The sequence below is a fragment of the Glycine soja genome, chromosome 7 (genome assembly GCF_004193775.1).
Source record: "Glycine soja cultivar W05 chromosome 7, ASM419377v2, whole genome shotgun sequence".
Classification (NCBI taxonomy): Eukaryota; Viridiplantae; Streptophyta; class Magnoliopsida; order Fabales; family Fabaceae; genus Glycine; species Glycine soja.
In genome coordinates, this window is record NC_041008.1 from 13,046,562 (window position 1) to 13,073,149 (window position 26,588).

The following is a 26,588-nucleotide window of genomic DNA, read 5'->3' on the forward strand; positions in this document are numbered from 1 at the left end:
TACCAAAAGCTTTCTGAAGTTTTCTGGTTTTCTAAACCTTGAAAACTTGTGCTATTCATCTTTTCATTCTCTTCTCCCTTTGCCAAAAAGAATTCGCCAAGGACTAACCACCTGAATTCTTTTTGTGTCTCTCTTCTCTCTTTTCCAAAAGAACAAGGGACTAACCGCCTGAATTCTTTTGTGTCTCCCTTCTCCCTTGTCAAAGAATTCAAAACGACACAATCTGAGAATTCTTTTGATTCTTCCCATTCCCTAATACAAAAGCGTTCAAAGGTTTAACCGCCTGAGAATTCTTTTGTATCCCCATTCACAAAGTATCAAAGGTTTAACAGCCTGAGATCTTTGTCTTAACACATTGGAGGGTACATCCTTTGTGGCACAAGTAGAGGGTACATCTACTTGGGTTTGACTGAGAACAAGAGAGGGTACATCTCTTGTGGATCAGTTCTAGTGAAGGGTACATCCACTAGGTTCAAAGAGAACAAGGGAAGGTACATCCCTTGTGGATCTTTGCTTGTAAAAGGATTTTTACAAGGTTGAAAGAAATCTCAAGGACCGCAGGTCGCTTGGGGACTGGAGGTAGGCACGGGTTGTTGCCGAACCAGTATAAAAACTCTTGTGTGTTTGTTTCCTTCTTCCCTACTCTTTTACTTTCCGCGGTGCATTTAATTTTCGCTTTTACTTTCTGTTAAGTTTCTCTTCTACTCCATGTTCTCTTAAAAACAAAAGTAAAAGCCTTAAAAGAGTAATTTTTAATTGGTAAAGTTTTAGGAATAATTAATTCAACCCCCCCCCCCCCCTCTTAATTATTTTGAGGCCACTCGATCCAACAAGTGGTATCAGAGCAGGTTTCTTCTAACAACTGCAAGATTAATGGCCTCTTTATATTCTTTGTCTTTCAAAAGTATTTTCAGGAACAAGTTATTCCAAGATCATGATGAAGACCAAGTCAACTTGTGTCTCATGACAAAATCTGATGAGAATAACAATGAAGATTCTGTAAGGAAGAAATGGTACATAGACAATGGATGTTCCAAGCACATGACAGGAGATGTATCCAAATTCACAACCATTTCCCCCAAGAAAAGTGGACATGTTACATACGGTGACAACAATATCAGTAAAATCTCAAAAGAGGTAACATCTAAGCCATTTCTATGAATTAAGGTATAGTAGTATTTTCAATTAAGTTATTTTTGTGGCTAATAGAAAATAATTGATGAAATTGTTTGATTGTGTTTACAATGTTTAATTAACTATATTTAGTTTTAATTTGGAATATATATGATTAATTGAATTTTGTTTAATGCTTGAATTGCTTATGGTTTGTTTGTTTTGACATGATAGGATAATTGAATTAAGTAAATAATTACCATGATATGTGATGATGATTGTTATTTGATACTTAAAATTTAGTATTTAAATTCTCTGGTAATCAATTACCACTATGTGTAATTGATTACAGTACAACAGACTTAGTTCTATAAATTGAAGATAAGTTCAAAATTATTTGATTGTGTTAAAATTTATTATGATTAATTAACTATATTTAGTTTAAATAATTTCAATATACATGATTGATTTTTTTTCTTTGGTAATTGTGTCCAAGTTATTGGAAGTTTCAAAATTAAAATTTGGAAGTAATTGTAAGTTTCAAAATTAAAATTTGGAAGTTATTTGAAGTTGAAAGTTGAAAATGAAAGTGGAAGTTATTGGAAGTTGAAAGTTGAAAAAGGAAGTTACTGGAAGTTAAAATTTAAAATTTAAATTTTTTTTTAAATTTGAATTTTTTTAAAAGTATTGTGCATAGTTAGTTGATTATTAATTAAATTTAATTAATTTGAAATATTTGATGATTGATTGTGTTTAAAAGTTATGTTGATTATTTTGATAATATATTTTTTAAAAATAATTATGCATGATTTTTTATGTAATATGTGATTAGTCATTTATGAATGGTTATGTATGATTTTATATCTCTTGTATGATTCTTGCATATTTTTTAATATGACATGAGAATTACTTGCTTAAGGTTCATTCAAAAAGTTTTTCAAAATCCATTATATTATATTTATTTATTTTTATATAAGAATTTTCATATGTAAAGTATTTTTTTTATTCTAAAAAATGTGTTATCAAGCATGAGCATGATAAAGATATTGAGCATGTAGGTTTCAGAGAAAATAATGATTACCTGATTGATTGAGTTCTTTGAACTTTCTAAGTTTTTAAATTACCTTTAACAAATCTGAATGTTTGATGATGCCTATAATCTATATCCTTCAATCCTTGTATAATTTTTGTTTGATATGTTTGAATTACTTGATTGATTGTTTAAAAAATATATTTTTTATGCTTTTCAAAATTATTATATTGTATTTCAAATAAAATTATTTTGATATGATAGAAACTTCTATGTTAATAAAAACTCATCTTGGTAAGTGTTGGTAGTCAATTAGCACATAGTCTTAGGAAAAAAGTGACTGTATTTTTAAACATTTGTAGATACTAAAAACCAACTTGCAGACATCTTCACAAAACCACTAACCAAAGACTCTTTCTACACCATTAGAAGAGAATTAGGATTTCTAGATGCAAGTAACTTAGACAAATGATTTGTGTTTTGATGACTTATGACTTATTTGTTATTTATGCACATATGCTTCTATTATAATGTGAGGATAATTTATTATCGTGTTTGATTTCTATAACCTTCTCTTTTCTTGTTTAATGATTATATTTTGTTTCTAATCCTTGTATTTGGGTATGTTTTTATGACATTTGAATACTTAGTATTTCGTTTATTACTTGATTAGTATGACTGAACATGATGATTATATTTACTTGCTCTTGGTTGTTTATGGTTATGAGTTTTAAACTCAATTATTTTGATGATATATGATTAGTGGTATGTACTTTTATTTGGTTATTATGAATGACTTTCTGGATTATATGACATTCTGTGAAGTATTATCTTTCTAAGATTGATGAATGGTTAAGTTATCTTGTTTGATTGTTTTCTATTCTTTTGTATGACATTTATGTATGGTTTTTATATATTTGATCTTTTCATGGTTCTTGCTTCATGATTTGGTTGATATTTTTCCATGAATGTTGTATGGATGCATAGTTATATTTGTATGCTTCAAATTTGATACGCACTTTGGCTTTTTGTTGATGCCAAAGGGGGAGAGAAATGGGATTAAATCAAGAACTCACATGAGTAATCAATTTAATTTTAAGATAAGCACAAATTCAAAACAAAGGGGGAAAATTTATGTGAGTGATCGACTAGGAAAAAGTGTGTGTGTGTTTCTTGATTTCAGAAGTTGTCATCATCAAAAAGGGGGAGATTGTGGAAGCAAAGCTTCATGATGGTGTTTTGATGATAACAATGATGACAACGAAAGATGATGACAAAGGTGATGAACAAAAAGCTCAAAGATCAAAGAACAACTCAAGTGAATCAAAGAACATCTCAAGTGAATCAAGAACAAGTCAAGAGTTCAAGAATCAAGAAGAATTCAAGACTCAAGAAGAAAGCCTAGAATCACGAATCAAGATTCAAGATTCAAGATCTAAAGAATCAAGATCAAGATTCAAGACTCAAGATTTAAGAATGAAGAAAAGACTCAATCAAGATAAGTATTAAAAAGTTTTTTTCAAAACTTTGAATAGCACATGAGTTTTTGAAAAAACCTTTACCAAAGAGGTTTTACTCTCTGGTAATCGATTACCATATTGTTGTAATCGATTACCAGTAGCAAAATAAGTTTGAAAAAGTTTTCAAACTGAATTTACAACGTTCCAAATATTTTCAAAAGGCTGTAATCGATTACAATGTTTTGGTAATCGATTACCAGTGCCCTTGAACTTTGAAATTCAAATTTAAAAGTGAAGAGTCGCATTGTTTCACTCAAAAGCTTTGTGTAATTGATTACACATATTTGGTAATCGATTGTCAGTGTTTGTTTCTGAAAAATCTAAAGATGTAACTCTTCAAAAAGGTTTTGACTTTTTCAAATGGGTTTTAAGTTTTTCTAAAAGTTATAACTCTTCTGAATGGCCTTCTTGACCAGACATGAAGATTCTATAAAAGCAAGGCTTTGTTTTGCATTTTCTAATCAATCTTTCTAACAACAATCTTGAATACTTTACTTTTCCAATCAATCCTTTACAAGCCTTGACTCTCTTTGAACTTCTTCTTCTTCTTTGTACCAAAAGCTTTCTGAAGTTTTCTGGTTTTCTAAACCTTGAAAACTTGTGCTATTCATCTTTTCCTTCTGTTCTCCCTTTGCCAAAAAGAATTCGCCAAGGACTAACTGCCTGAATTCTTTTTGTGTCTCTCTTTTCACTTTTCCAAAAGAACAAGGGACTAACCACCTGAATTCTTTTGTGTCTCCCTTCTCCCTTGTCAAAGAATTCAAAACGACACAGTCTGAGAATTCTTTTGATTCTTCCCATTCCCTAATACAAAAGCGTTCAAAGGTTTAACCGCCTGAGAATTCTTTTGTATCCCCATTCACAAAGTATCAAAGGTTTAACAGCCTGAGATCTTTGTCTTAACACATTGGAGGGTACATCCTTTGTGGCACAAGTAGAGGGTACATCTACTTGGGTTTGACTGAGAACAAGAGAGGGTACATCTCTTGTGGATCAGTTCTAGTGAAGGGTACATCCACTAGGTTCAAAGAGAACAAGGGAAGGTACATCCCTTGTGGATCTTTGCTTGTAAAAGGATTTTTACAAGGTTGAAAGAAATCTCAAGGACCGCAGGTCGCTTGGGGACTGGAGGTAGGCACGGGTTGTTGCCGAACCAGTATAAAAACTCTTGTGTGTTTGTTTCCTTCTTCCCTACTCTTTTACTTTCCGCTGTGCATTTAATTTTCGCTTTTACTTTCTGTTAAGTTTCTCTTCTACTCCATGTTCTCTTAACAACAAAAGTAAAAGCCTTAAAAGAGTAATTTTTAATTGATAAAGTTTTAGGAATAATTAATTCAACCCCCCCCCCCCTTCTTAATTATTCTGAGGCCACTCGATCCAACAGGGAAGCCAATCCAAACCTTGCACATGGGCTTTTAACCTCTTACGATAGCCACCGATGGGCCCATTGTTACTGCCCCTGAGTTCCTTGTCCTTCTTTTGCAACACCTCCCATGCCTTGCGGACCTTCTGAAGTGTCTCCATGTTGGTCTTATTGAAGCCTCGTGAAATGACAGGCGCGAGCTCATCCTCTAGTGGCGCCCCTCTCATAGGGTAGCCAAGTTGTCTTATAGCAAGAACGAGATTATAGCTGATGCAACCCCTCGTCCCCATCAAGGGAACATTTGGAAATCCTCTGCATGAAATAAGAACTCCGGTTCTTCCTTCCTTCCATCGAGGGAACCAGTTGGCAGATGCTCTTTCTTTGCTTGCTAAGAGTTGGTCCCAATTTTCCCCTCCTTTCTTTGTGCATGAACGGTGGCTTTCTAGGGGGCAAGCATTCCTCACCTCTTGGCGAAAAAGGTGTGAAACTAACCATACATAAAGAGCTGGAGTACAACAAACAATCCTTGTATTGCTCTTTTCACATCTTTGGTCGAAGGTGTCATATAGGTCGGCTAGCATAGCGACAACCGGGCTTTCCTGGTGGTTATGATAGGCAAGAAAAACGTCGATCGCTGACAGGTCCACCAACCCATCCACATTCGGAAAGAGGACTCCTCTTAAAATCAACAGTGTGAGAATATCTATGAACGGGACCCACTCGCCTTTACCTGCCAAGATTCTTGCTTTTGCCTCCAAATATTTTCTCGGTATTCCAACCACCCCATTTTTTACTTGCTTCCTGTGGTCTAATTCCTGCGCCGAGATTTCAACTATCTTGGAAATTCTAGCTAATGAGGGATCGAACCCTGAGAAAAGGTAGGGTTTCCTTCCCCCTAGAGGGCATCCTAGGATCTCTTCAAATTCTTCTACCATAGGTGATAGCTGGAAGTCCCCAAAGGTGAAGCATCCCAATGGCTGATCATAATACTGGGCGAGGGAGGCAATGGCCTTTGTGGAGACTTCTACCATGGCTAGGTCCCAGATTTTACCGTAAGCTTTGCGAAAAGCTTGTCGTTGGAGCTGACCCATCAACTGCCCTAACTCTTTTAGACTGGTGGTCCCTAGGCTCTTGACCTTGACTTGATAGAACCTCTTTTTAAGTGAAGGCATTTGACTTGATCTCATGTTTTACTAAAGTGAACAAAAATCGGTGCGAATCAAAACTCCGACATCTATCATGGGTGGAATGGATGAATGCATGAAGAAATGCATATGACACAGATGCAATTTATGAATACGGGAGCCCGAGAAATTGTCTCCTTAGAAGGTGGCACGAACCCTCCGTTGGTTTGCCAAAGAGAGGGGATCAAGACAGGATCCATGCATGGTGCATACGCGAAAGGCGCAACACGGGAATGTACATAGTATGACAATATTCACAAAATATAAGCAAAAGAGTACATGACACTTATGCATGGTAGTGTGAAAAATGGCACGCAGCGTGTCTGCTTCGTGCCCTTATTCAAGGGACCTATATGGGAGAGAGCTAAAATGGCTTTTAGTGATAATCCCCAAGGTGGTCATATCTCTCTTGATGGTCTCTAGAGGTATCATCCTCTTCGAAGAACATATTGCAGCAGTAGGGACTACTAGCAACAATATGTTATCAAAGAGAAAAACTCTAGATGAGGGTTCAGTGTAATCAAGCAAGTCGGAGACCTAGCATGATCACAGATTCACCTCCACTCCTTATGTTCCCACGAACCCGGGTATAGGGCCCTTTTTCAAATCACCGTGTGTGCAAATAGTGTTGGTGTTTGTGTGCATCAAATGAATAAATATTTACCTCATGTATACATTTTAAGACAAACACATCAAAGAGTTATATACACAAGAACATAAGAAAGAATAAAGAGAAACCAACATAGGAGGATGTTATGATAAAACATTGCACAAGATTAAATGGCCTAACTCTCAAAAAATGCAGTCCCCAGTGGAGTCGCCAACTGTCGCAACCTACCCTTCAGCGGGAGGGCAACGCGTGACTCGCAGGTGCGTGTTCCAAGAAAGGAATACGCGCGGAGTCGCCACCAACATTTATTTGAGGAAAACGTCGGAAAAACTGGAAAAGACGTGATCTACGAACTTTTTAAGTGAAAGGTTCAGGAGTTGTATTTATGCACAGGGAAGGTATTAGCACCCCATACGTCCATCACAAGAGACGACAGCCTTTAATCAAATGTGCAAATATGACTTCAATTTATATTCTTTTCCCCTTTTACGTTCTTATGTCTTTTTTTATGCCTTTTTATGTTTTTATCATTTTGTGGTCGACAAGGGCGTTTCCCTTTGCTCCTACGTATTCCTTAATTGTGATGAGAAAATCAGACCTACGTAGTTCTTTTGTGAACAAAGTGTTTGGTTAAGTTGTTTTTTATCCTTTTTTGCAAAGTATGTTTTTATTGAATGAAAGGTCATTTGAGGCGTTGGACCATTAAACAATCTTTCGATTCTTTTGAAAAGAGAGAAAACATTAAGGCATTGGACCATTAATGATCTCTTTATTTTTGAAAGAGGTAACAAAGTTACATATTGATTTTTAGGCTTTTTTAGAAATCTACATTTAACCAATAAAATACATTCAAAGCGTTGGACCTTTGAAAATGGCATTTTTAGGCGATGACAAAAGTTTGGTTTATGAATTAATTTTAGCCTTAGTTTCACTTTGGTTATTAGTCGATTCGATTAAGAAAGAGAAATCCCAAAGAAAAACGTCCAATTAATTTTTTTGATTTATTTTACTAAAAGATATTTTTTATTATTATATTATTATTTTACCTCTTTTTGGTTTCCAACGTGGTTACGGCATGACCGAACAGTCGGATTTCATTTTAACAGAAATTAACGGAGGTTACAATTCAAATGATCAGTGGAAATTTATTTTATTTTTTGATTAGGCGAGAAAATGACTTAAGTAAATGACTAAAGCACGTCAAAAGGGGGTACGGAAAGTAAATGAAATGAAAATAAAAGCACGTGAAACAAATGAGGACCACTAAGGGTACATAGAATGAATTGAAAAGTTCGATTTCGGGAACTTACCGGTTGAAGACCGAAGAACGACGAAGAATGAACGAAGAACGTCGAAGAACGGTTGAAAATCTATGCGAAATCACCCACCGAAACGTTACGGAAACGTTACGGAAGCGCCTCGGCTTGGATTTCCTTCACGGAAACAATTTTTCTCACTAATTTTAAGTGAATCTCAGATACCAGGAGGGTTGAACATTTTTGTTCTTCTCTCCTTCCCCTATTTATAGGAAAAGGAAGGAGATGCTTGCCACCCAGCTTGCCTAGGCGAGCTAGGTTGCTTCCTCCAGAAGCAACCTCCTTCTGGAGGAACATCCTGGAAGGCCCAAGTGGGCCTGGTTGCTATTTGAACCCCCATTTTTACTAAATACACCCCTTGCTCTTTTTTGGTGATTCTTTTTTCGTAACGTTACGAAACTTTACGAATTTCGTAACGATGCTTGTTTTCTTTTAGTAATGTTACGAAACCTTACGGATTATGTAATCATCCCTTTTTTGCTTCCGGAACGTTACGAAACTTTACGGATTGTGCACTAACACTTCCTGTTAATTTCCAGCATGTCACGGAACTTCATGGATTGTGCTACGACGCTTTTCTTTTGGCTTCCTGCATGTCTCGGAACTTCACAAATTGCCTAACGATGGGTGCCAAATACCTCGAAGTGGTCAAACGAGGGTCGCATCCCAACAACGGATGGTCTCCGGATGAAATTAGGGTATGACACCAGTTATTAGAGATTGAAGGTATAGACAAGAGTGATTGGGTTCTTAGTCTAATTAAGATATTACCATACAGCTTAGGGGTCAAGACATGCCTTAAATCTGGACAGAATGGTCTGTCGTGTGTATGCACTGCATGCTGGAAATACTATATCGATTAATGATATGACCAAAATAAAGTTTATAAGTAAAAGACAATTTTTACATTTTGAGTTACCTTTTCGGGTTGAACTAGACCCAAATCCAAATATCTAAGGACTAACTTTGCAAAATTGCATTGCAGGGGATGGTTTTAATTTTAAGCTTCCAATTACAAGGATTTGTGTAACTTATTGAAGTTAGTGAGCTTCAAATCACTACCTCCTCAAGATATTAACAAAGGAAAATACTCCTAGTCACAGGCAGATGTTGAATGACTTAGTATTACAACTAGCTATTCAAGAATCAAAATCAATATTTTAAACTATTTTTCCCTCAGGGCATGCCCTCTTAATATAATATTAAAGTTACTTTTATATCATATAACTTTATGAATAAGAAAAATCTTCCTTTGAGTCAGTCAATATTCACTACTATAGCAAACAAAGCATACAAAGCATACATATGAATCACAGACCAAAAAGTGTAGCAAACAAACCTCAGTATCTGCAAGATTACGTCAAGGAAGTCCTGCAAACAAACCTAAGTATCTGCAAGAATATGGTAATATAGAAAGCAATTAACATAGGTAATAAGTGAGGTTGTTATGCATACAGGCATAAGACAATGAGGTTGTTAAGCATACTTGTAATATATGTTTTTAAAATCTGCTCCTAGTTGTCAGGGACCTCCTCAGAATAAGAAGGATATGAGGATAATAATTTTATGCTTATCAGTTAACCAACTTCACCATTAATTAAATTTAGCTACATTCTCAAAAGAATGTAGGATATTTTGTAGGATAGTTCTTTAAATTGTTTGATCTAAAGGTTTTTGTTTCCTTTTATTTCCATTACAGCATCACCATACTTTTCTTTGCAAAAGAAGGGGAAGGTTGCACACAAACTCCAATGAAAGAAAATGTTCTTCCACCCGTGACTGTAAATTTCTAGCAAGGACTTGGCCAGAAGTTTAAACAGCCAGCAGGAACTAGTATTGATTTTTCAACATTTGAGGAGTCTGAGTTATTGAAAGTAGGGGACATGGATGTCTATCCTATTGCAATTAAAGCAGATGCATCCTCCAGCGACCATGGTGATTCAAAATCAAATGAAACTCCATCATCCGGTAGCTCAAACTCTCAGATAACTCAAGTAGTGTTTGAGAAGGAGAAAGGAGAATTCCAGGTGAAGGTTGTGAAGCAGATCTTGGTAGCTTATGTAATCATGTTGGAATAGATCTATTTTGTTGCCCTTTTAATACCTTTCAAGTTACATTGTAATCATGTTGGAGAAAGGTATAGATCTATTTTTGTCGTTTATTTATAATTTAAACTTGTTCTTTCACTTTGAATCTCTAGCATAGGTTTCAAGTAAAAGAAGGACCCAAATCACACAGGGGGGGGGGGCAAAAAGGCATACCTTCCATTAGTTGCCCTGGTTAGAATAATACTATTCATGGGCTTTCACCCAATAGTTTAAGTGTTTGGGATAGTTGATTCATAACTTTATATTAAAGCCTCCAAGACCATGTGATCTAGAAGAATTTGATCTTTGTTGCTCCCATTCTTTTAAATAAAAGTTAAATTTTAGCTAAAGGGTAGGCTACCACATTATCCATGCTTCATGTCCAAAGGGCCTTCGCATGAAGGACATGACTTCTAAACCATATATTCATGTACTTTCCCCCAGCAACTTTGGTGTTTGGAATTTTCTGGTTCATGACATCTAAAGTAGAATTAAATTGATTTATTTAACTCGATATAAATCAAATTTGGGATTGCTTCCTTGCCCAAAGGAGAACCCCTAAAACTCCATTGATACCAGCGCCACCACAGGCAACTTCCTCTTCATGCACAAGGCCTTGCTGCCTCCACCCTCTCCCCTATGTTTGGTGGTATTCTCACTCCCATTCCAGTAGATTTAGCATAATTTTCAACAATACATATGGGAAAAAACTGAATTTATTTCTTCTGAAATATAAAATCAGCAGTACATAGGTGCTAGATTAAGGAGATTAAGGGAGATTAGTGATGCAGAAAACAGATACTGATGAGGAGGGCAAGAATAGAGATGAAATTAGGATAAAAGTAAGGAAGCAGAAACTCTTTAAATTAGTTTACCTAAAAGCCTTTTCTTTTTAATGTTTTCTTCGTCAAAATAAAGCTCTTTTATTTTATTTTTTTACAGCTTTTTATGAATAAATGATGAATTGGGGTTGTAACCAACATATAATGATAGTTAATGTGGTTTCCAACCCCACAACCTGCCATGGTTTCATTTTCCTAAGCACAACACAATAGTGTAGTCAGGGTAGGGAGGGGGGTTGGGGGACCAAGCTATATCTTATCTACAATAGAAAATGGGACAGTATACTCCTTTGGATCAGGTGCTAATTTTTGTCTTGGCCATGGTGACCAACATGATGAGTTGCAGCCATGTCCTATACAGAAATTCAGAAGGAAAGGTATTCATATTGTCCGTGCATCTGCAGGGGATGAGCATGCAGTGGCAATCGACTCAAATGGATTTGTGAGTTTCATTGAACAAAAAATATTTCAAATTCCAATTTTATTTGCTATCATTGGTTTGGCCTATTTAAGGGCTTGTGGGAATTACTCTTATGATTTTGTTATTGATGATCCAAGTATATACATGGGGCAAGGGATATTGTGGTGCTTTAGGCCATGGGGATGAGATTGACAACACAACTCCAGAGTTATTGATTAGTCTCAAGAATCAATTGGATGTTCAGGTATTATTATATTATTATATATCTACATCCATAAGCTTGGTCAATCTGTGTTGAGATGAAATGGTTTACAATAAGAAAATGTATTTGGTTTTCTAGATCAAGTCTTTATTGTGATGAGACTGCATACATAGTCCTATCATATTCATAGTGTAAGCAACTGCTTTTGTTTCTTACCTGTAGGTCTGTACAAGGAAGAGGAAAACATTTGTTCTAGTTAATTCTGGTTCAGTGTATGGCTTTGGCTCAATGGGATTTGGCAGCCTCGGATTCCTGGATAGAAGGGTATCAGATAAAGTATTGAAACCTAGAATCCTAGATACCTTGAGAGCTCACCATGTTTCCCAAATTAGCACTGGCTTGTACCACACTGTGGTGATCACTAGCAGGGGATAGATATTTGGCTTTGGAGACAATGAAAGAGCACAACTTGGTCATGACACTTCACTAAACATGTAATTTTGACACAAATGAGCTCTTGTCCTTGATGAACAAAAGATACAAAGAAGAGAATAAGGTCCCAAAAGGATGTGATGGAAATCTCATCGATCCATCATCTTATAGAGATATTATGCGTGATGAAAAGTCTGAAGATATTGCAGAAGGTATTGCAAAATGAGCTCTTAGTCTGCAAGATTCTCTAATCATGATTCGCAAGTTGCAAGAAGAGGCTTCACCATATTCAGCTTCTTTTAGGAGAAAATATACTATGAAACCTGAAAGAGACAGAATTGAAGCAAAGATGATTGGTAGAACGCAGGCTAATCCATTTGGGGAACAAAGTAATCCAAAGGGGTTTCAAAGACCACAGCCTTCAGTTGGTGGCTGTCTAAGTAATTGCCAAGAGGAACTTAAGAAGGTGATTAAGGAGAGTTTGGTTAGGCAAAATATGTTTCCAAAGACCTCTGAAAGATTAAACTTTGGTTCAGAAACATTCTCTACAAGCACAAGCCAATATTTTGTTGTCAGGACTAACAGCCTTTTTGATCCTTCTTTCTTAGCAATAGCTCCAAAGATGGAAAAAGCACCTAGCCTAATTTTCAAGCTGATGGGTTTAGAAGAAGCCCCCTCAAAATCATTTCCAGTTGTTAAGCAAAAATAGTTGGATAGAGAGCCAGATATGTCAAAGGTAAGAAAGAATGACTCTATAGCTGAGAAACAAAAGGCCCTGAGGGAAACTCTTGACACCACACATTTCAAAGGAATTTTGAAGGAGAGTTTTGTCAAAGAGCCCAAGCTTCATGTGCTTCATTTCAATGATACCAATTCCAAGCAGTTTGGTGATTTATCTCATATTGCACTTATGAAACCTCGATGAACTCTTTATCAGGAATCAGTAAAAAGTACATATATGTCAGTTCCTCCAAAAGAGTTACCCATAACAAAACTGAAACTAGAAATAGCCTCTTCTATAACTATCAAACATAGAAAAGGTTCCAGTTCCACAAACATGGGAAAAGAAATGGAAAAAGGTATATGCAAACGGGTGAACAAAGAGGAAGGACCTAAATTTCTCAAAGAGGTTATGAAACTTGATGCAAAAGGAATTAATCCTGTTGAAGAATCATCAGGTAAGGTAAACTTGTATTGTCACATTGGTCATACATCACAGACAAATGAGACAATTGATAAAAAATGGAAGGTGCAGACCATTAGTAGAAAATAGCTGGAAAAGGATATCTCACAACCTATAATTGCGGCAACAAGACCTCAATATCAACAAGGAATCCCCTCCACAAAATTGAGGAAGCTAAAAAGTGGGTCCAGATTCGACATGAATGAGATTTCTTTCCTAAAGAGAACAGGTTCAATCAACATCTCCACTCAAAAATATTAATAATTCCAAGGACCTAAATATTAAGATTAAAAAAACTGATTATGTGGTATATTCCTTAACAGGTAGAAAGAATTAGATGAAGAACCAAAGCCCTATTATTGAGCCTGAACCAAAGCCCAATTATTTGATAAAACCATTAAGAATGGGGCCAAAGATGAAATATTTTGATAAATATTTTGTTTTCGTGATCGTGGCTAATTTGATTGTGGTAACAAAAGGATTCATCAAAAGAGTTAAGAAAAACTCCTATTGAGTTCTTGTATTAGAGATACTCTAAAATTGAACTAAGCTAAAATGAACATGTAGTATTTAACTTAAACTTATCATATTTTTTATATTAAATTCTCACATTAAGTAATGCCACATGATATCTTTTTTACATTTACAACAACAAGTTGATATGAGATCTATTTAGAACAAGTTGCAGAATTTCAAGAAAACATTTACAAACATATATATTTGATATGAGATCTTACTGAAAAGAATAAAAGTAACTAATTAAAGTAAGATTTGCAACATGAAAATATTCCTCATGAATTTTAACGATAATATTCTTCCTAGTCGTCTTCTTTCTTGACTACCCTACTGAAGTTGCACATGAAACGTCAAAAATTATGTGAAGGCTCTTGAATTCACTTGAGAAATGCGAATAAGTCAACTATACTTGTATGCTTAGGAGTAAATTATGTGAAGGCTCTTACGGCACCTTTATTGATCATGGGGAGGGATATCCGCAAGTTTGTTGCTGGTAGCAGGCACCTTAACTGATCTTTTCACTCTATGTTTCCTACAGAGGACGCACAAAACCATTAATTGAATGTGAAAATGAACTTTAATCTTTCAGATAACAGTCATTAATCATCAATGGTTAATAGTGTATATGAGACAGTAACACCAGAACACAGAACGAGGGTGAAGTAAAATGGAATGCACTTTCTCTTGTGTTGTTGTCAATGTGGAGCATCTAAGTGTAACTGAATCAACAGTTTTGCTAGCTTGAGCATTGGGTTTATGTGGCCTTGTTCTAGGTATGGGATGCACACATTAAAAAAGCAGAGACAAATCAACAGAAGTAGCAACTTAGCATAAAAAACTATAAAACATGAACACCCACTCAAACTTAGCATACTTCTACCATCGTCCAATAACCACATCACTCCTTCCAAACTTAGCATACTTCTACCATCGTGCACACAGGTACAACAACCCACAAAGAACACAAAGTTTACCTACGTACCTCACGGAGAAAGCTTTGAGCTTTGAGAACCGACGAGTGTTTCAGCACCCTAGTACCTAGTAAAGGAGTGTATGTAGGGTTTTCTTCGAGCCACGGTTCCAAGAGCAGTGTAGGGTTTTCTTTGAGTTTTCTTCGATAGGGGGTTCTGTGGGTTCGAGCGAGCGGTTTCTGGTAGTATTGAAAACAATGTGGGAGAATGTGGGTGTCGAGCGAGCGATTTCCGGAAGATTTCAGGTGGGAGGAGAAAGAGAAGAGAGACTGCAGGGTTTTCGAGCGCGCGTGTTGTGAAATTTCAATGTTTTAACTTATAAACATAACAACATTGGTTTTTTAAGGATAATCGATGTTAACTGAATATAGTTAACATTGTTTTTTAGAAAACTGATGTTAACATCAACAAGGTAACATCAGTTTTTTAAAAAACCGATGTTAAGTTCGATTCCTTAACATCTGTTTTATCAAAACCGATGTTAACTCTATGAAGTTAACATAGGTTTTTCCAAAACCGATGTTAACATATTCATCTTAACATCATGTTAACATCGGTTATTTAAATAACTGATGTTAACATGAAGTAGTTAACATCGGTTTTTCTAAAACCAATGTTAAGTAACTCCATTTATTTATAAAAATGCCATCGCGCTTTCATTAACATCGGTTTTCGCAATAACCGATGTTAATTGACCGATGTAGAAAGCCTTTTTTTTAGTAGTGATGTGGAAGAAAATGAATGCATCAGACTAGAAAGTGTGGCGTCCCTAAATAATGACTGATTTAATAGTAATAAATTAAATAGCAGAAACCATGGGAAATTTTTTTTTCTTTTTTTTTTTTGCACTGTTATTCATTTCACAGTAATTAATTTCAGAAGGAAAATTATCACTATAGAGTCCTGAATGGTCAGTTCACAACTCTATTTGGATTCATTTCTTTCTAATCACTCATAACCTCCAAACTATTTTTCTCTTTCAAAAAAAAAATATACCAGCCATCATTTTAGGTCGTCACGTGAGAAATAATAAGGTGCGGTCGGTAAACTCTTTTCAAATAAAGTTCATTAACATTTCTTTTTCAAATAACAAGATAAAACATAATTGTTTTCATCATCAAAAACTGTCCAAAATATGGGAGTTTGCAAAATAGCACAGTGACATCCAGAGCAAAGGTAACAACTGTGGTGGCTTTAGCCACAATATATACAATCATCAAAATTTCTATACAAGAGGTCTACCCACCCAAAAAATCAAAAGAGTAAACCTAGCAGTCTGAACTAGATACACCCACCCACAAATAGTATGTACGGCTAATCTAAGGAGCTGTTTGCTATGATGAAGAGTCGTCACTATTCGCTGTCCCTCCAGGGCCACTCTCCTCTGTTGAGTCTACCTCAGATGCTAACATAATATCCTCTGGAGAATCAATGTCAGGGAGCGGGTCCTCATCATCCTCTGGTAAGTCAGGGGCATCCATAGCAGGTTCAGGAGGTAACTCCTCTGGGTCCTCTTCAAGATCCTCTTCAGAGGATGACACCTTTATCAATTGAACAGGCTCAACTAGTCAATATGGAGTAGGCGTAGGTAGTTTCCATTCCACAGGCTGCTGAAGTATGCGTGCGGGTTGCTCCGGATGTACTAGCGAAGTAGCAGTGAGTCGAATTGTGCCACGGAATCGGCACCTCTCATTGCCTTCGAGGGTCTCCCAAACACTCTCTAAGCACTCCATCACAATGCAATCATGGATCAACTACACTGCCATCGCGATCAACAAAAGATAAAAGAAAAGGGGGAAGACTCTTTCACAAGAAACCTAACTACACAGGTAGCAATACAATGTGTCCCATAACGGCTACACATAGTCAAAATGTCTTTTTCAAGAGATTTCCTCTCTGGTAATCGATTACCAAAGTATGTAATCGATTACCAGTGCCCATAAACAAATTACAACAGCCTTTGCACATTGGAACCTAAAAGTTACACTGTGTAATTGAATACACATAAATGGTAATCGATTACCAGTAGCATATGACACTATGTAATCGATTACACACAATTGGTAATCGATTACCAGTAGCATATAACATTGTGTAATCGATTACACACAATTGGCAATCGATTACCAGAAGCTACTAAACGTCCTATTTCAATTTTTTAACCCCTGTAATCGATTACACACGAATGGTAATCAATTACCAGAGGGAATTTTTCAGATAACAACCCAAGATAGATAGCTGGCCAGCCGCCACACAAGCCTCCTTGCTTCGTGGACTTTTGTTCCTTTATTGGTTGACTTCCAGGAGCTTGCCTGCTTAGGTACGTCACAGGTTCTCATTGGCTGACTATGCCCGGGGTGGGTCGGGATTGGTCAAGCTTGGTTTTGGGCAATAGCACCCCACCTGACGTCTCCAAGGTCTCCTGACCCCCGTGACATATCCTCAGGTACCACTCTATGGTCAACTAATAAAAGTTGGAAGACTGACTCTTCCACACTTTCTCACACCGAGCTTATTGGATTATGGGGCACCCGTCATATGTGGTACTAGGTGGCAATCGGGTGATGGCGCAAAACAAATATCCCATTTCCACAAGCCCAGGCATAAGCACACCATCCCCAGTTGCCCACCTTTAAATTGAGCTCATGCACACGTACGTAGCCCTTCTCCTCGTTCCTCTCAGCACCGGGTCCCCATCAACCCCTCCAAGCTTTCACAATATCAAAACAATTCAATTCCATTTGTCATGAAACTACCTTAAAAAAAACAGAGTGGAGGCAGAAATCTTTACACAAGATTCATTCGAATTCCATAGAGTTTTTCCTACCCACATACCTCAGTAAAATCCTCTTCGTTCCGATTCGTTAACCATTGGATCGCCTTGAAAATTTAACAGGGGGTTCCTAATACAGAAATCTAAGTTTTGACCGTTGGGATCTGCTAAAGAATGTCTAAAACACGAGATATACTACCTTTCCCATGACTGCAGAAACTAACACTGCACAACCATTTTTTTTTTTGCATAATTGGACAGCTTTTCTGCATAATTTTGCAGATTTTCGAAATCTAGCTTACATGCATCCAATTCCACTCAAATTGGATCTTACAAGTCCTAAACCATGTATAAATCATGTTCAAACCAAAAACAAACTTCAAACCAAGGTAAAGCAAAACATAGGTATCCAAAACCCACCAAATTTTAGTGAATTTTCAAGGTTTGAAAGGTGAAAATGAAAATTGGGAAATTTTGGGGTAAACTCTCATCTTCATCAAGTCTATAACATTGAATTAGACTTGCTCAAACTGATTTTAAGGTAAAATCTCCACTTATTCAAAATTTGACCTCTCAACACTCAATTTACACTATAAATGGTTTTTTCTTTCACATTTGCCACTCATTTTCCTCATTTGCTCTGACCAAGCTTTCCTACAAGTCCTAATTGACATTCTAAACTAGAATCAACTCACTTTAAACTCAAATTTCCACTAACCCCAAATTTGACTTTCTAAAACCTCAAAATCTCTCACTTTTCCACCTACAACACTACCATTCTCACATTTAACTCTAAGCTAACTCTCCCCATCCTCTCTACTGGTTTTCTATCTACATTTTAAGTACACATATATCTCAAAGCATCATTATTGAACCCTAAATCAACATGGGCAGTTTTACTTACATTCAACATGTCAAGTTTAGCATAGTTACAACAATTTCCTTCACAAAACAACTACCCTAAAGTAATAACCTAGTAGAACTACCCATTATAGCTCCCAAGAACCCAACACCCACAGATTTCAAGTGAGAAGAAGTCCACCCTTACCTGAAATTGAAGGTCCCACGAGGTAGAGGTAGGCTCCTAGACTCCAAAAACAGTTTTTCCTTGCAATTTGGTGTGGAAATGAAGGGGGAATTTGGAGCTTGAAGAGAGTCAACAATGGTGGTGAAGAAAATGAAAAAGCAACATGGAGGAAGAAAGAGGGGCTGCTGGAAGTTTTGGAGAAAGAGAGAGAAGATTTGGCTTTTTAAAAAAAAAAGATTTTTCTTTTCTTTTTCATTTTCTTTTCAAAAGCAATTCCACATGTCCTTTTTTAATTGGAGCAAAAGGGTCCACCTTTATATTTGATTTAACCACATACTCAGCCATAAAAGAAGAAAAAAAAACTGGACCTTTGTGGATGTTGAAATCCTGCCTCGGTTTGCATGTCGTCTCTCTGGTTCCAGTTCTTCACGTTTCTCTGCACCCGTCGGGGCCCGTTTTCAAAGGTAGGCAATATATATATATATATATATATATATATATATATATATATATATATATATATATATATATATATCAAAACGCTCAGAATGAGACCCTGAGCGTGGTTCAGAGGTTGGTTTTGTTTAATTATAAGTTGCACGTAAAACGATAATTTTTAGACTAATTCATTGCGAATTAATCTATAACCGTCTAGTTATGGGTTACTCTTCGTTAATTAGTCTAACCCGCGTATTTCTCCCCCAATGTATATACTTCTACCAAGAATATATATACATATATACACTGAATAATATATATATATATATATATATATATATATATATATATATATATATAATTATTTAAATGTAATACTTACAAAATTCCGGGTAGAAATTCCAGGATGTCACAGAAAGGATCCAAGAAACCACATAGAGAAAGAAAGAACAAGGAGAAAAAGTTCAAGTCAAAATGTCCAGATCTTGATAAATCAGCTCACATGAAAAAGTTCTTCAAACCAGAAGACATGAAAGTATTGATGAGCACATGGGAAGAACTGGACAACACGTCATCTGATGAAGAAATAAAGGAAGAAGAAGAAGCCAACCTTTGTGTGATGGTAGCGCTACATCGGAAAGGTCAGATTCAGAATCAAATGAAAAGATTATAACGAACTTCAAGGGAAACATGAAGAAAAGATAGATATTTCTTTAGAAATTTCCACTCAATCATGAGATGACTTTGAAAGTCTAAAGTTAAAGACAACAAAGCTTTACCTTGAGAATGAGTAAATTTGTAAAGAAAGATCTAGTCTATTAGAAGACCTTCAAAAGGTGAAAAATCAACTTGACGAATTACAAAATGAGTACACTACACTCAATAAACTTCATGGTTACCTAAATGAGGAAAGGTGTAATCTATTGAAAGAATGTTCACAAATCCATAAGAATTATGAAAACTTGAAGGCAAGTAAACATAACTTATGAGTTGACTGTGAAGGATTAAAGAAAAGCCTGAAATTCTCAAATGATAAACTTAAACAGTATGAGGCTTTCCAAAAGCAACCTCAAGATGTTGTTACACTTCATCGAGAGATTGAATTTCTGAGAGAAACTCTATCCAAATTTGTGGGAATCACAGAGAAACTTAACAAAATGTTAAGATACCACAAATGCCTAATTGTCAAATTTGGAAATGGATATAAAGGAAAAAATTATGCTCATGAGGAAGAAACCATAGTATGTTATTTTTATGGAAAGGTTGGACACATGACATCCAAGTGTAGACATCTACCAAAGACTTGATCGACCAATACTTTCAGAACTAACAAGAAAGGACCCAATAAAATTTGGGTACTTGAAGAGAAAATAATTCATGTTGTAGATATGTTCAACCATAACAAGGACACACCAATCATGGTACTTTGATTGTGACTGTTCACGTCACATGACAGGAGAAAGGTGTATGCTCCAATGCCTCACTCTCATGCATGGTAGAACAATCACTTTTAGGGGAAATCAGAAGGGGAAAATAGCAGGAGTAGGAAAGATAAGTATTGATCCTTATCCTCCCATTCATAATGTACCTTTTGTTAAAGGGCTTAAACATAATATGCTTAACATAAGTCAATTATGTGACAATGGACTTGATGTTTACTTTTTCAAAGAAGGGTGTGTCGTCCAACACAAAAATGGGACTGAACTCTTCACTACTAAAAGGAAAGGTAATCTTTACAAGATTAATCTAAGTGAACTATCAAATCAAAATATAACATGTCTCTTATCCATCAAATGAGATCACTGGGTATGACACAAAAAACTTTGACATGCAAGCTTGAGGTTAATCTCAAAACTACAAAGACATGACCTTGTGAGAATTTTACCTAGAATGTCATACAAAGATGATTTACTATGTAAAGTGTGTCAGAAAGAGAAACATATTAAAACCTCTTTTTCAAGTAAAAACTTTATTTTCACCTTAAGAACACTTGAATTGTTGCATATTAATTTGTTTGGTCCAACTAGAACAACCTCTATCAGTGTAAAGAAATATGATCTGGCAGTAGTGGGTGACTACTCAAGATAGACATGTGTTATGTTCCTTGCTCACAATACAAAGCAATGATTGGATCCTTACTGTATCTAACTGTGTTCAGACCTGACATATTGTTCAATGTTGGACTATGTGCCAGATTCCAACAAGACCTAAGGGAAGTTCACTTAACTTCTATCAAAAGAATATTTATTTATTTAATTGGAACTCTTAATCTTGGTATTTACTTAAGCTTAACAAGGAATTCAGGTTGATCAGTTAGCACTAATGGAAGCTGCCATCTCATTGGTGGAAACCTTGTCACTTGGATTGGCAAGAAGCAAGGATCAACATCATTATCCACTCTAGAAGTTGAATATATATCAGCATAAAACTATTGTACTCAACTTATATGTGATAACAAAGTTGTAATAAGTATCTCAAAAAACCCTACTCTGCATTCACGAGCCAAGTATATAGAAATTAAGCATCATTTTCTAAGAGACCATGTTCATAAGGGAATAGTGAAATTGCAATTTGTACCCACTAATGGTTAGCTTGCTGACATCAGTGAATGAAGTCAATGGAGTCTCAACTAACCAACATATAATTCCTCCAAAAATACCACTTACCCCTTCTTTAGATAAAAAAAACAATAAATATTTCTTTCTTTAGTATTGTACATAATTATAAAAATGGTCGAAGACCCAACCATGGCCAAATTAGAAGCCCGCCAAGGCATAGATATAAATGAACCTACACATCCACCGGACATGGGAGAGCATCAAGTAAATCTTCCTAGCCGGATCATTAATACACTCCATAACTCAATTTATGGGATCCAGCATTGAACAACCGCATACCCACCTTATGCGATTCTAACAAATATGCACATTAGTAAGAATACCTGAAATTAAAGACAGTCACATCAAGATGCTACTTTTTCCCTTTTCATTAGGGGAAAGTGCACTTGAATGGCTCAATTCTCAACCACACCATAGTCTAACCTCATGGTAGCAAATCAAAGACGAGTTCTTCAAAAAATTATTTTTGGAATAAAAAATTGAAGCTATCAAGGAAAGGATAACTAGCTTCCAACAAATGGCATCTAAGTCTATCTTCGATGCATGAGAGAGGTATAAGGCTTTACTTAGGAGCTGTCATTGCCATGGTTACTTCGATTACACCCAAATCTCCATGTTTATAAAAGGAACAACTGATCAATGTAGAAGAATGATAAACACATCAGCAAGAGGATACTATGTCAATGGAACCATATCCAAAGTAAGAAAAATCATAGAAGATGTAGCAGTCAGTAAACAAGGCCATGATTGCAACAACACCTCTCCAAAGGACGTTCCCAAAGAAGACACTGAAGATGAATCCCTCAAACAACAAACACAAATAAAAGCTATGCTAGAGGCTATGATGGAGAACGTAACCAATAACATATTAAAACAACTCCAACCATTGATACTGCCAAAACAACTAATTCTCTCATATGAAGAGTGTGGAGGTAACCACCATACCTATGAAAAGTAGGCAAGGGAGCCAAATTCATGAGAGAACACGCTACAAAATCATAAGAAGTGATAATCAACCTTAGCACCACATCCTACTCCAACCTCAAGAACACCATGGAGGTAATAAATTCGTTAAAAGATCAAGTAAAGGAGTTAACGGGGTAAATAAAAGAAATTGCCAACAAGGTTGACTACAATGTCGTAACAACAAGAAGCGAGTTAGCAACTAAAGAGCAAGTAAGAAAGGACATGGAAGTAGATGACAGAATGGAGGAAGACATACAAGAGGAGGACATGATAGTTAAAGAAATAGCATGAGAGCCAATTAAGACAAAGATTCAACTAACATGAGAAGCTAAACAAGCAATTACATGTTAGAAGCCATATCCTCGCAAACCAACAAAGCAAGACAAGGAACGACGATATAGAAGGCTTATAGACTTGATTAAGCAACTTGATGTCACCATTCCTTTCACCGATGCCAGAGACATATTGTCAGAATAATCGAAGCTTCTAAAAGACCTCAAAACTAAGAAGAAGAGTTTGAAAGACTATGGTGTAGTGACTCTCAAAGAGGATTGTAGTGCCATCTTGGAGAAACCAAAGAAGCTAGGTGATCCCAGTAGTTTTACTATTCCTATATCAATTGGGAATCTATCAATAGGAATATCATTCCTTGATCTTGGATATAGCATCAACCTAATTCCATTATCTCTACTAAACAAAATTAGAAAGGTAGCAAGGAAACCAACATGCTTGATGATACAACTAGCGGAATGTTCCATTAACTTTCCTCTTGGAATAGTGAAGAACATTCCTGTACGAGTTGGGAGGTTCACCATACAAGTGGACTTTGTCATCATGGATATAAAAGAAGACGCCTCTATCCCTTTAATTCTAGGAAGACCATTCATGAATACCGCTAATGTCATCACTAGTGTTGTAAAGGGCAAATGCACTTTACGAATGGGTGACGAGGTCACATTTGATGTGCATGAAGCTATGAAGCACCCCAAGGATAAAGGAGCTTGCTTCAAGGTGGATATAATTGATGAAGTAATATATAAAAAAAACTCCACAAATCTTAACACCAACACCATTAGAGCTTGCTTTAACCAACATCGTGCAAGACCTCACTCAGAGCATAATAAAGAGCTAGAGGAATGCATCTAGCACCTAAACTCCTCAAAGGATATGCTGGAAAATAAAATAAAAGATCTAGGAACCTTGATTGAAGAAAAACCTATCTTTGAATTAAAGCCCTTGCCTCCTCGCCTTAAATATGTCTTTTTAGAGGGAGAGGATGAGAAACCAGCCATCATTTGTAGCACATTGTCCAAAGAGAAAGAAAAAAGACTAATGGAGGTACTAAAGAAGCATAAGCAAGCCTTCAGATGGAAAATCTCTGACCTCAAAGGAATAAACTCATCCATCTTCATGCATGACATCAACCTTGAAGAGGACTTCAAACCAATAAAACAACCACAAAGGAGACTCAAACCAGTGATGAAAGAGGAAGTCTAAAAAGAAGTATGGAAGCTTCTTGAAGATGGAATGATATATGCCATTTCTGACAGTTCATGGGTAAGCCTAATCCAAGTAGTCCCCCAAAAGGGTGGAATAATATTGATAAAGAATGACAAGAATGAGTTGATTCCCACAAGGACTGTGATCGATTGGAGAATGTGTATCGATCATCACCTTCTCAACAAGGCAACAAGGAAACACCATTTTCCTTTTCCCTTCATGGATCAAATGCTTGAGAAGTTAGCCGATCAATCTATTGCTTGAGAGGTTAGCCGATCAATCTATTGCTTTCTGCATGGATACTCGGGGTGTAATCAAATTCTTATTAATCCGAAGGGTGATGAAGGTGCAACCAGCCCGTCTAATGATCCTTTACAAGGGATTGGAGGTCATATCACAAGGTCCAAGACTAAGAGAATGAAGCAAGCATTGCAAGGCCTGATTCTAAAGATCAAAAAGAAAAAAGAACAATGTGAATTAATGGTTGCACCTAATTGGGTCACTTTCCTACAAATTGATAAACATACTTGGAGGCAAACTTGAAAAAGCTTATTTATTTCAGTACCTACCTTACATTACATGCCTGGCCCCATTACAATCTGACATGTCTCACTTATTTGGAATTTTTTGATTTATTTGAGTTGAGTTGATTGATTTACAAAGTTTTGAACTTGCTCATTAAATTGTGATCTTGAGTATAATTGTTTGTCTATGTAACATTGTAAACACTAAGAGACAGTGAGTATAATTATTTAAAAAAGTATTTAATCTTTTATCTTATTTTTTGGTTCAATTTGATCATTTATCTTATGTTTTTGTTCAATTTAATTCTTTAATTTATTTAAGATTAATATCGTTAATTATTTAAAAATGAGTTTTCTTGGTTTAGATTTCTCTAATTCCCTTCCACTTCTTTTTTAAACAAAAAATGTTTATTTTTAAATGATTAACGGCATCAATCTTAAATGAATCAAAAGACTAAACTAGACCAAAAAAAATAAGTAACCAAAACAAAAAATTTAAAAGATAAAGAACTAAAAAATAAAAATAAGATAAAACACCAAATAAATTATTTAATCTATGATAAATTATTAACATTATACAATGCCTCCACAGCTTATAATTTCTGGATCTGTTGTCACGGAAGCAAGGCACAAAACATGATATGGAAAATAAAACATGAAAGAATAGCCAAAACGTTAGATACATCGATTCTTAGAAATATAAAAACATATCTTAGTCCTTAACAATCATAAATATCAACTATATATATTAGTTCTTTTCAAATATTAGAGTATTACATGATAAACATTTGTCATTTTAGCGGAGATTATTGTACGTATTTTGTATTATTTAAGATTAATATATCTAACGCTAAAATTTCCAGGCACAGAGTTGAAATTTTATCTGAAAAAATATAAATTTAGGAAGACTCTTATTAACTAACTTATATGGCAAAATATTACAAACTATGATTTTATATTAATCTTTATAAATTTTATATATTTATTTTTTAATAATTATATTTTAGCAAAAACAGATATAATTTTTACATCACTTTTACTAATTATAAGAATTGAAATTGAATAAAAATTTTACAAGATTAAACCTGAAATTAATTATACTATTCATATTTTGGGAAACTAAAATATATTTAACTTTATTTTATTATAAAACAGCACTGTGTTCATGTCCTCTTCTGCAGTCCCTCTTTTAACTTTTAACTACTCTCCCATTCTCTATTCTCAATCTTTGTGTCAACAGATCTTTCTCACTATCGCAACCCATATAAGATCCACGGGCTAATACCCCAAGCCCTAAAAATCCCCATGGATAAACCTCCGTTGCATCCAATGTCACTACACTAAAAAATAAAACCATACAGAGTAAAAATGCTTAGAGTATGATAAACATCCACCCCATTTTGGAGTAAATAGATTATGGTAGACAGAGAGAAAAAAATAAGAAAAACAATTAATTACAAAAATTATAAGTATAATATTTAATGTGATACGAAAAATAAAAAAATAGATAAAGATAAAATAAATAAGCAAATGAATATATATATTTATAATTTTTGTAACGATATATGATAAGATCCAACAATATAGTGCAAACTTTTGTGATTGCATGCCCCTCCCCAAATTAAATCAACAATAATCGTTAGCTTTTCCAACCCTGGGGCCCAAAACTTGCCATAAGTGTCGACGACAACATTCAAAAAGCAATTAGACGCAAAACTAGCCACAAGCATTTCTCTTAAATTATTTTCCTATTGCCCAATATACAAATTAATGTGGTAGAGAACGTGCATAATAAAAAACATAGCAGGTCACCACTCCTTTTGATTGTATTACCGAGAGTGCCCCATAACTAAATTATCGAGTTCCTTAATTTGAAACAAGACAGGGTTAATTTTGGTACGAGGGGTTTCAATCCCCATGCCACCATTTGTGTATATATTCGACTCCATCTA

General features: G+C 35.5%; 1 protein-coding gene across 1 annotated transcript; it reads left to right on the top strand.

Moving 5' to 3' along the window:
* Window positions 1–19,434: 19,434 nt before the first annotated feature.
* On the top strand, window positions 19,435–23,758 carry LOC114420379. Its single transcript, XM_028386291.1, has 2 exons — window positions 19,435–19,669; window positions 23,250–23,758. Exons 1-2 carry the CDS (start codon window positions 19,435–19,437, stop codon window positions 23,756–23,758), a joined length of 744 nt encoding a protein of 247 aa, XP_028242092.1.
* The last annotated feature ends 2,830 nt before the right edge of the window (window positions 23,759–26,588 follow it).

Bases quoted from the DNA above. Each gene is read 5' to 3' on its own strand.
- LOC114420379 (XM_028386291.1), top strand. From the start codon at position 19,435: ATGTCACAGAAAGGATCCAAGAAACCACATAGAGAAAGAAAGAACAAG. The intron at 19,670-23,249 runs GTCAGATTCAGA...ATCTATCAATAG, and splicing joins GGTAGCGCTACATCGGAAAG to GAATATCATTCCTTGATCTT.